The sequence below is a fragment of the Hydra vulgaris genome, chromosome 11, assembly GCF_038396675.1.
Source record: "Hydra vulgaris chromosome 11, alternate assembly HydraT2T_AEP".
Taxonomy (NCBI): domain Eukaryota; kingdom Metazoa; phylum Cnidaria; class Hydrozoa; order Anthoathecata; family Hydridae; genus Hydra; species Hydra vulgaris.
The window spans coordinates 19,354,137-19,366,351 of NC_088930.1; the positions used below are offsets into that span (position 1 = coordinate 19,354,137).

Here is a 12,215-nt window from a genome sequence, read left to right on the forward strand (position 1 = left end):
TTTTAGATTTTTTTTTTAAAAATGACTCAAACTGCAACTGATTTTTTTGGTTGTTTTCCCCCAATTCAAATGGTTAATTTTAAAACAATACTTTAATTACGGAGTCTCGTCACGCCGACTGGATGGATATGTAAATACGGAGTCACGTCACGCCGACTGGATGGATATGTAAATATGATAGTAAAAAAATTTTGTGCAAAAACTAGTTTTCTACTTTAATAAACAACTTTAAAAAAAAAATTTCTGATTAGGTAAAAGTTTTTGTAAATGAAAAACACAGCATTTTGTTTGAATATCATGGATTAATTTACGCAGTCTTATTTTTATACTAAATCAAGACTAATTTAATAAACAGATCAAAAATTCTTCGCATAAACCAAAGCTTCTGTATAACTTTCAAAAAAGATATGAAGTGGTATAAATATCAACAGAAGGGTTTTTGTTAACAAAAATAAAAAAATTATGCTGGGTGCAGTGGTGTTAACTGGAGGAGCTCTCTCTTTAAAAGATATTTAACTCTAAGCCGATGAGTTTAAAGCTCTCATGAAAAAATATCGATCATACTTTAATTTTGCCAACACAGGGTCAGAAAATCTAAGCTGAAAAATTTGTCAGCTGGCATTATATGCCCAAAGAAACCAAGCAACATCTCACTTTTTGTTAAGCTAGAGCTTCTATCCATTTATTTATAAGCAATCTTTTTGGTTTCAATCAAAACAGCTTTTTTAAAGAACTTGGGTTAAGGTGGTAGAGCACAAAAAAGACACTTTTCATGAAAGATTTAAAAAATAGTTTTAAAAATATGCAGAAATGCTTCACTAAGAGAAATGAAATGTTTTTGCAAAAAAAAAAATTTGAAAAACTTTACCAAAAACCCATAATGGCGCAAAAACAGTGTAAATAAAGATCTAATTCTTATGTTTTCAAAACACATTAACTTGAGTTAGACTTAAGAGCCATTAATCAAACTTTGCAGATCTGTTAATGAACTTGTTTTACTCCATTTAACAGATAGAATTTTAATTAGTCCTTTTATATGTAAAGATATGACCTTTTTTTTAAGATATGTTAAATTTAGTACGATTTACAAGCAGTTTAAAGAAGTTAAAACTAAAAATAATGAGTTTTAAAAATAATTAAATAAAATCTATCTGTCAAATGAATTCTAATGTTGTTAGGAATATGTTCTGAAAATTTCAGAACAAAAGCTTTATTCAATCAGAAAAAATCATGTTTTAAAATCTTGATAAAATATGAAAAACTTAAATGCAGAAAAAACAAAAATAAGTACAAAATAAAGAAAAAATCAGATTTAAACAGCAAAATCATGTTAAAATCCTCCTGAAACTTATGAGTCTTGAGGTTGCTTTGCTTTAAGATTCTTACTGAATCCTTTTTTTAAGGCTCTAAGTTTTTTTCTCTGTTTCTTTACCGTTATAGTAGTCTAAACATTTAAAATTCATTAAAGATACAAACGTGCTTATTGATAAAAAACCACAGCCAATTTCACGGAAAGCTTTTGCAGAACGTACATTTACCCCGTATGTATTTCGACCTTTAGTTTCCCCCTTCTTCTTTATCTCTGGGGAAGTATTAATTATTTTATTCCATGAACAATTATCACAGTTTATTGTTAGAACATGAGAGAATCTTTGTCTTTTTAAAATATCATCTTTTACAACAATGTTGCAAAAACATTCTGAACATACAAGAGTTTGCAAAATGCTTTCGAGTAGGTAAAAATGCACAATAATAAAATAGTCTTCTGTTTGTGGAAAAGAATTAGTAGAAAAATCAGTTATTGTTTTTGTTTCCTTTCACTTGAGCATATAGATTTGATACAAGAATCTTCGAAAACTTTAACATTCTTTGGAACTATGCCATTCTATGCTCTCTTTTTTCTTCTGCTAATATTTTGTTTATTTGTTTTTTTAGAGTTCATTATCTTTCTTATTTGTTATTTATGATAGATCTTACAACTTATTACTAATTAACAATAAATCTCTAATACAATACTAACAAAACTAGGGTCTAATACAACAATAACAACATGAATCTTTAAATCGTCCTACAGCAAAATTCTTAAAATTGAAATTTCTTTAAAAGCAAAGATGATAAATAAACAATTACAAGCATGATAGACACAGCAAAAAGACAAATTAGCTTGCAATTTTGCTCAACATATATAATAAACGAGGGTATATTTGTGGTTGCTACGGTGTTGCCAAGGTAAATAATTTTGCAAATGTAGGTTTTTAACACATTTCCAAAAATAGTTTCAGTTCCATACTTACATCAAAAGAAAGAGAATAAAATTTTGAATAAGATGAATTAAAAATTTTTTTTTTCATATTTTGATCAAAAATTTGTATTTTAATTGTGCTCTACCACCTTAACGGTGGGAAATCATCATTTCCCATCGCTAACCTTGCTTACTACTTCTTTGTTAAGTAAAATTAAGAAATTAATATTTTTCTTGTTAATTTTATTATGTAAAAAAATCTTAAAAGATTTACATTACAACTGATAATTGTATTGACACATCGTAGGTCCCGAATTAAAAATAATAAATCTGGTTCTGTGCTTTTATTTATTTTTATTTGTATTATAAAACAAAACTTTATTTGTTATCAACATATAGATGTTTTTAATCTTATATCTTATTATCCTATAGGACAATGCCCTGAAAATATCTACTACAAACTTAGACATATTATTATTGTTTTTATTATTATATGATTTGTTTGCATTTAAAAAAAAGGAATACAAAAAGGTGATACAGGTATTATCAAAAATACTCCTAAGTAACACCGAAAAAAAAAAAAATAGTTAAAATAGTGTGCCATGGTGATGAACATTGTACTTTTTTAAATTTAATTTAAACAAAGGCAAAGTGGACAAGTAAACAATATAATCAGGTTGAGAATTCCAATACCTTGATAATTTTTCGCAGTAGAAAAATCTTGGTGTACCATTTTTACATTTGATACGTGAATTACGTTTTTGGGCATGACATCTTGTAGGATAGTAAGAAGAAGCAAATGTGAAGAACTCAGAAAAAGGTAAATCGACAAGATTGTGTGTAATTTTATAGGTCATTACAACATCAAATTTTATTCTACGGTATTCAAGGAATTCTAGATTGACGATGTTGAGGTTTAAAGAATAATCTTTATAAAGATAACAACATCTTCTACAGACACTTTAAGTAAAAGATTTTTGAACCTTTTCTAACCGACGTGTATCTTTTAAAAGATGGGGATTCCACATAGAGGTACAAGATTTTATAATAGGTCAAACATAAACTTCATATGCTTTGAACTAAAGCTGGGAATCGTTACTGATGAAGGATTTTAAAAGTAAGTAGGAACGAGAACCCACATCCACAGCAATCAAGTTTATTTTTTTGTTCTATGTTCTGTATTAAGTAAAGTAAATTATTCTTTTGTAATACTTTTGAACATGTTATAAAAAACACGTTATTTATAATTCTTTCTCATTTCTTTAGAGTGACAGTCTTTAATAGATTCTTAAAGTGCAGTTAAATATGCCAACTAGTTGAAGAGTTGAAATAAATTTTCTGACAGTAATTTTATGGATTAACAAAACATTTTTAAAAGTAAGAGGATGACTAAAATTAAATTAATTAATGTTACGTCATCCTCTTAATTTTAAAATACTTTGCTAATCTGCTAATTCCTTACAAATGTCCCATAATCAGTGTAGGCATCGAACTTTGGATTTTTAATTTTATAGCAAGCGCTCTAACCACTGACCACGGTTTTTTTTTGAAAAGGTCTTTTTGAGAATAGATTATTAGAGAATAAAATCTTATCACTGATCACACTGCCGCATCTAATATATTTAATAATTTTTTTAGCACTATACATAACAAACTACTTAGCAAAGCCATACCCCCAAAACGCGTGCTTCTTAACATTCCAAATGCTAAATCGTTTTTTTTATTAATCCTGTAACTGAAAACGAAATCTCTGGTCTCATTACAGACACACTCAAAACTGAAAAAAGTTTTGGTCCTAATAGCATACCTACATTCCTCCTTAAACTAGTGCCACACATTATTTCAAAGCCTCTCTGTACTGTTATAAATAACTCATTTAAAAGTGGCATTTTCCCAGATATTTTTAAAGTTGCCAAAGTTATTCCAATATTTAAAAAGGACCAATTACCGACCCATCTCCCTGCTTTCTAATATAGGTAAACTGTTTGAGTAGGCAATGCATAATAGGCTCTATGCTTTTCTTAAAAAATTTATATGCTTTTGCACCCATCAGTATGGATTTCGTGCCAATCACACCACAACTCATGCTCTCATTGAAATGACTGAACTGATTAGAAAAGCAATCGATGATAAATATTTTGCATGTGGTGTATTTGTCGATTTACAGAAAGCATTTGATACAGTAGATCATTCAAATTTGTTGAAAAAATTAGAATATTATGGGATCAGAGGCGTACCCATTAAATGGTTTACTACATATTTAAACAATAGAACACAACTTTGTTCTATTAATGACTCAAAATCTACCCTTGTAAAGTGTTCTAATGGTGTTACTCAGGGTTCAGAATTGGGATCACTGCTTTTCCTTCTTTGTATTAGTGATCTTCATACATCCATTAAGTTTGCTACTGTTTACCACTTTGCTGATGATACTAATCTAATGCTAATTAATAAATCCCTTAAAAAAAATTAACACATTAACCATGATCTTGCCAATCTAGTTCAGTGGCTTCGCTCCAACAAACTTTTTCTAAACTCTAATAAAACTGAACTCATTATCTTTAAATCAAATAAAACAAAAATCTATAAATATATGAACTTTAGATTAAGTGGAAAAAAAATTAAACCTGTTAACTCAATTAAGTATCTTGGTATAAAAATTGATTCAAATCTTTCCTTTTTATCCCACTGTAAAGACTTAGCAATGAAACTAAGTAGATCTAATGGCATGTTAGCCAAAATTCGCCATTATGTTAGTCTTGAGACACTCTTGAACATATACCATGCTATTTTTGGCTCACGTCTTAGATATGCATGCCAAGTATGGGGCAGTCCCATCAACAAGCTCTTATTAGGTTATCCCACCTCCAAAACAAAGCTTTAAAAGTTATTTATTTTCAGAACATTAAATTTAATCCTAATGTGCTCTACCCTAACTTCTTAAGTATTAAAACTATGTGACTATATTCAACTTTTAAACTGTCAATTTGTCTGAAACCACCAACACAATAACCTACCTTTAACTTTCATCAATTTCTTTACTAAAAGTGCCAACACTCGTTATCACCTTCGTTCCAATAGTAATTTAAACCTGTTTGTCTCTAAACACCACCTCTCATAAATACGGGCATAAATCTTTAAAATATCAAAGCATTAAAACATGGAACAACCTTTCTTATGAACTAAAAGCTCTTAATTCATTCTGAACCTTTAAAACCAGTTTCTTCTACTTTTTATTAAAAAAATATAGTCAATGTTTATAATTTTAAAATCAATTTTTATAGCATTGTCAAATCAAATTTTATAGCATTTGTAAACACCTTTGAATGTAAAATCTTAATTCAGAAATAAATGATTGATTGCTTGACATTTTCATTATTTCCGGCGGAAATAATGAAAATGTCTGTAAAGTTATCAAAGTGAGTGTAACGTGTTAAAACTAAATCCTGTTTTACAAGTGTCGTGTTATACAAGGGGAACTTGTATATTTACCTAATTATGATAAATATTAAGATATCTATAAAATAAATTGCTATAATGCAATAAATTAGATAAACATAAAAAAGACTATACAAAAATAGTATGTAATAGTTATAGTTTAAAATTAAAGTAATAAAGTTAATATTAATTTTTCGAATAATCAAATTAAAATCAAAAATAATCATTAAAGGTATTATTAGGACTTTGAATAACCAATCTTATCGACCCATAGCACAGTGGGCCAGGTGGTAGACAAAACCTCAAAAAAAAATTTCGAAATACTTCCAACTACTTAGTACATTATATTTATAAGAGCATAATGTATGGTTTAAAACATTATTTGTAGTTTAATTATACATCATACATGTACAATTATTATTTACAATTGAATATAATGATGAATTAATTTTTTTTTTTTTTTTAATATACCATAACAACATAACTATAACAACAAATAACTTTTAAATTATTTAACATATGCGAAATTAATTGACATATTATTAAAATTTAATTTGATAGCTTTTCAAAAAATACCATAACAAATTCCAAGGTCTTGTATTAAAGTCACAGTTTTATTTTGAAATATAAAGGTAAGATTCTTGTTTATAGTATAAAAATATTATGTTAAAAGTGGCTCATATAGTATAGAACCTGCTGGAATAGCATATTAATGTTAGAATAAGTTAATACAATATATGTACAGCCTGTTGGTGCTGTTTTATTCTGCTCATAGCTGCCCCTTTAGGTTTGGTAAACATTTAAAAAATATATATTGTTGTAAAATGCTATTCGCGACAAACCTATTTTTTGGTTTGTTGTCATTATTGGGTGTTGTGCTTATTGTACTGGCCTAATTAAATATATCTGAAATAAAAATAATGGCCATATTCATGTTATATTAGTTTATAGTGGTTGCACTAATAATTTTAAATTAATTTTTTTGTAGTTGATATGAAGATAAGTGATGTCCATAACCGTATACGGCATGACCAACTAAATCCGAGTGATAAATCATTTTCTTTGTCTGTAGAAGCTATTTTAGTCTCTATGAATTTGGGTTCTACTGGGTGTGCTGCATTTTTAAAAGTTTATCAAAAGAAATGGAAGGATGCAAACCGAGGAAACATAAAGTTTGAGAGTAAAAATAAAAATTGGTTGACTCAGGACTTTAAATCTACATACAGTAATAATATATCTAAGCCTGATAATTCTAGTCAATTACATAAGATTGGTGGAAGACCAAGTTGTTCCTTTAAAGTTGCTTCTGACAAAACCAAAAGGAGAAGACTTAATGATATTATAAATAATTTTTCTAGTGATGAGTTGCTCCACTCAGCAAGGCTTAAATTAAGAAATGAGTATAATTATGAGGCTGCCAAGCAAGTTGCTGAGATATCAGAACCTTCTAGTCAATTTAAAAAGTATACACCTGATGAAGGTCTGGCATTAATTATAGATAGTGGCATGTCAAAATCAACCTACCAACTTATGAGAAATGGAGCTGAAGAACGTGACTGCCATATATATCCTTCATACAACAACATAAGATTGTCCAAAGCTAAGTGCTATCCAGAGAACATCTTTGTTGATGATTATTCAGCACATGTACCACTACAAGAATTATTAAAACATACAGTAAAAAGACTTTGTGAGGTGCAAGCTCCTGTGATCAGCACAATGCTAGATGGTTTGACCCGGTTGACTTTGCGTTGCAAGGCTGGGTTTGATGGGGCTACTGGGCAAAGCATGTACAAGCAAATTAGTAGTGAGGAAGCTGGAGATCGTAACTTAAAAAAAGAAGAATCTCTGTTCATTACCTGCTTAGCACCACTAGAACTCTGTGGGTTCTGTAATAACAAAAAAGTACTATTATGGCGAAATGAAAAGCCATCATCTACTGCATATTGTCGTCCAATAAGATTTTCTTTTCAAAATGAAAGCAAAGCAGTTGTTATAGAAGAAGCAAAATATTTAGAATCTGAAATCAAAAAATGTGGTGTTTTTAATTTTACTTTTAATGGAAAGGAACTGGTTGTCAAAAGTATTATTGAACTGACCATGATTGATGGCAAAATTCAAACTATTCTGTCTCATGTGACTAACTCAACTCAATGTTGCTCTGTGTGTGGTGTGTCTCCAAAAAACATGAATAACTTAGAAATGGTGCTGAAATTGGACAATTCTAATAATTTAGAATTGAAATATGGTCTTTCTAGCCTGCATGCCTGGATTTGGTTTTTTGAGATGGTATTGCATATTGGATATAAACTAGAAACTCAAAAGTGGCAGTCTAGAGCTATAGAAGATAAAGAAAATGTTATGCAAGTGAAGAAACGTATACAGACAGAATTTATGAACCAAATGGGACTAGTTGTGGATTTCCCAAAAAGTGGAGGATCTGGTAAGTGAAATTACATAAATACTTTTATATAAATCATCAGGTTAACTATCACATATATACAATTTGTAGGTACCAGTAATGATGGTAACACTGCCCGACGAGCCTTTGCAAACTATCAATCAACTGCCAAAATTTTGAAAGTAGATGAAACTCTTTTATTTTATTTTTACATCATACTAGTCACTTTATCATCTGGATTTGAAATTGACACTGTCAAATTTAAAGAGTTCTGTATTACTGCTCTTAAACTTTACATATCTAAGTATTCCTGGTATTACATGGCACAATCAGTACACAAAATTTTAGTTCATGGCCATGCCATCATTGCTAGACAGTACTTGCCAATTGGACTGATGTCAGAGGAGGCCCAAGAGGCCTGTAACAAGGATTTTAAAAAGTTTAGGGAAGATTTCAGTAGAAAGACTTCCAGAATTGACACAAATCGTGACCTAGTTAACAGGCTACTTGTATCTAGTGATCCTGTCATAACATCATTAAGAAAGTGTCATAAAAAAAATGGTAAGAGTTTAAAAAAATACCCCAGTGAAGTTTTGGCTTTGCTGAGGGAATCAGCTCCACCTTCTTCTTTTTCTTTGTAGCTAAACACAATTTGTTGTTTGATTTTTAAAAAAGGTTGATATTGAAAAAAATATTTTTTTACTACCTAAGCCAATTAAATGTCTTTTATTTTATTAAAAATTAAAATATTCTTGTTAAAAATAAATATTATTTCATATATAATGATTATTTATATATCTAAATAGGTTTGTGGACCAATTGGGTAATAATTAGGTTTTGTCCACCACTTCCCATATACCTGGCCCACTGTGCATAGTTCGATACATTTGATTATTCGAAATCGATTAGTGAACTTTTAGTTGATTTAGTCGAAGTCGATAACAACAGTAATAAACACTACTAGTCATATATATATATATATATATATATATATATATATATATATATATATATATATATATATATATATATATATATATATATATATATATATATATATATATATATAATTTTATTTAGGTGCCACAAGAAGTCTTTACGGTCTTATCAGAGAGCACCGCGGATGAGAGTTTAATTGGAAGTTCACGCCTCCTTCCTAACCGATGTCGCAAAAGCTGCCAGAGGTGGGGTTTGAACCAGGGACCCTTTATTTCTGAGGCAAGTGCGCTACCACTGCGCCACGGCTGCTATATTAGCACAAATAAAAAATTTATCGTTAAAAAAATAAGAACTTTTTTTAGTTTTGTTCGATTTATATTTTTTACATATCTAAATGAATTTGCAATGAGTAGCTTTAAAATAATTTAATAATTTTGCAATGACTGAGCCAATTAATGAGTAATTTTAAATTATGACTTTTAAAAACCCCCGTCGGAATTTGTAAACTATTTTAAATTTTTGTTTCAAGTCGACATAATTATCAAGTAAATATTACTTGCTGTAAGATAATGTTAAAATTTAGTTAGTAAATTTATTATATTATGAGTAATCCCAGAAATTTTATGAAAAAAATAATATAAAAAAAGAAACACTCATAGAAAGAGAAATCTTTTATACCAAATAATAAAAAATGAATCTTAGTTAAAACAATAGAAATATACCTTAGTCTGGAAGCTATTGTTTTATTTTTTTCGGTCACGTGATCAATGTAGTTGCAAAGCAAATCAGCCGTCGAAGTGAATTTTCAAAGATATATCAAAGAATTTTCAATTATAATTTATTTAAACAGTCCTTTTTAGAACTACATATAACTAATATATTTTAAGCAATTCCAGTTAGAGAATGTTAAAAGACATATCAAGGAATTTTCACTTAAAATTTAATTAAATAGTCCTTTTTAGAACTACATTTGAACTAAAGTAATCGTACTTGTAAAAAAAAAAAGAAGCAATGCCAGGTAGAAATTGCTGTCTTCCACACTGCACAGTCTCAGATACAAATTAACACAAGGATATTGGACTATTTTATATTATTATGCATGAGTAATATATAATGGTATTGCATTGTAATTATAATGATCATTATAGTTAAAATATATATCATTTTAGAAATGGAGTGCAAAGTCCTATGGCTTACCTTCTCGTTGGTGCACTTTGTTAAATAATTTAGACAAGTCTTATGTCTAATTTATAAACCAAATAGCCAAGGCAACTTTTGTATTCATTTTTGTATTAAATAGATCCATGGAACAACATGCAACTAGTTAGTACAACTACACACACACACACACACATATATATATATATATATATATATATATATATATATATATATATATATATATATATATAGAACCCTTAGATGTTGTCCGAAAGTTTTTTCCATATTTTGTTGACAAAAAGTAAAAATTAAAATGCAAGACCGGAATTTTTTTTTTTTAATAATGATAGACTGCCTGCCCCAACCAAACCCTCAGTCGATGTAGCAGCACTCCCTTGCGGGTCAGGCTATTTGTCAGTCGATGTAGCAGCACTCCCTTGCGAGTCAGGCTATTTGTCAGTCGATGTAGCAGCACTCCCTTGCGAGTCAGGCTATTTGTCAGTCGATGTAGCAGCACTCCCTTGCGAGTCAGGCTATAAGATAGTCGATGTAGCAACACTCCGCGCATGATTTACAGTAAAAAAAATAAAAATAAAAACATTTTATTAAAAAAAATAAAAATAAAAACATTTTATTAAAAAAAATAAAAATAAAAACATTGTTTATATTGTTAAAAACATTCAAAATGTTATAAAAACATTCTGAATGTTTTTAAAAACATTCTGGTCAATTAAATTTGCGTTTTTGTGGTTTTTTTAAAAAACGATTAATTTGTAATTAAATTAATGGTTTTTACTTTCGTCCAACACGGAAATGTTGGACGAAAGTCAAAAGTAATTAAAAGTGACGTATGTGTTGGCGTAAGAATCACTTTTTTCCTTCCGCTCTTCCTAAAGCCAACAAACTATAGAACTATATATATATATATATATATATATATATATATATATATATATATATGTGCATATGTATATATATATATATATATATATATATAATTATTTTTAACTCAATGGTGTAAATGACAAATAGTCATTCACACCATTGAGTTAAAATTACCTGTGTAAAAAAACTTACTTGTACTGTTGCCTTTTTTTAGAGACTGAAAGAAAAACATTAAGACTTGGTGTTGTTCCTACCTTAAATTTACCTTTTAAATTACATCCAAATATTAAACCAACTGAAAGAAGGCACTTAAATATAGTTAAAGACATAATAACAATAAATAAAAATGCCAACAAGCCTGTATACAACACTTTTGAAGAATTTAAAATGCGTATTCGAAAGTTAAAGTTGAATGAATGGGAAATTAGTATTTTTGATGAAACAATTCTGTTTAAGCACGTGGAAAATCAGTTTTTATTATCAAAGTTTGAAGTGTTTGTTGACACAAGTTTAGATTATTCGTGCATTGTTTTTGGTTGGTCTTTTGTAAAAAGATATTTAAAAATTCAGGGTCCACTCTGCCCGAAAAATTTAAAAAATCTAGAAAGGACCGTTTTTAAAAAACATGACAAAGAAATTGAAAAATGTATTTTTGTTCATTAATGATTCAATGTGCAAAATAAACTTCCCAGTTTTTCCATCATGTTTTTCAAAATTAGCCCTATACATTTTTTCCAGCAGAGTGGACACCCTGAAATTACAAAAGTTATGACCATGCAAAGTTTACACCCTCTTGTTTTAGAGGGGGGGGGGGGGGGGGTCGGAAAATACACATGGTCATAACTTTTGTAATTTTTAATTTTTAGAAATTTAAAATCTATCAATAAATTTAAATTTAGTTTAAGATAAAAAGTTGAAAATTATAAAAGTGCCTTCATGTTTGGGCAGGGAGCAAGCGTTTTATATATATATATATATATATATATATATATATATATATATATATATATATATATATATATATATATATATATATATATATGTATAAAGTTATAATAATATGTGATTAAATTATTTTATTAAATACAACTGATTTATAATTTTACATTCTAAATGTATGGTTTTTTTTAACTATACTTTTACATACAT

General features: G+C 28.6%; 1 protein-coding gene across 2 annotated transcripts; it reads left to right on the top strand.

Annotated features, from left to right (window-relative positions):
- The first annotated feature begins 6,142 nt into the window (after positions 1-6,142).
- LOC136087491 (uncharacterized) lies at positions 6,143-8,786 on the top strand. 2 transcript variants are annotated; one of them, XM_065810374.1, is made up of 3 exons: positions 6,143-6,312; positions 6,669-8,123; positions 8,193-8,786. In XM_065810374.1, exons 2-3 carry the CDS (start codon positions 6,674-6,676, stop codon positions 8,720-8,722), a joined length of 1,980 nt encoding a protein of 659 aa, XP_065666446.1. In that variant the 5' UTR covers positions 6,143-6,312; positions 6,669-6,673; the 3' UTR covers positions 8,723-8,786. The 2 variants fall into 2 exon arrangements, with proteins under 2 accessions (XP_065666446.1, XP_065666445.1); XM_065810373.1 differs by lacking the exon at positions 6,143-6,312 and having other exon boundaries at positions 6,544-8,123.
- The last annotated feature ends 3,429 nt before the right edge of the window (positions 8,787-12,215 follow it).

What these genes read in the sequence shown, in the direction of transcription:
- LOC136087491 (XM_065810374.1), top strand. Translation starts at nt 6,674, where the DNA reads ATGAAGATAAGTGATGTCCATAACCGTATACGGCATGACCAACTAAAT. An exon ending in CCCAAAAAGTGGAGGATCTG is followed by an intron (nt 8,124 to 8,192) that starts GTAAGTGAAATT and finishes TACAATTTGTAG; the next exon opens with GTACCAGTAATGATGGTAAC.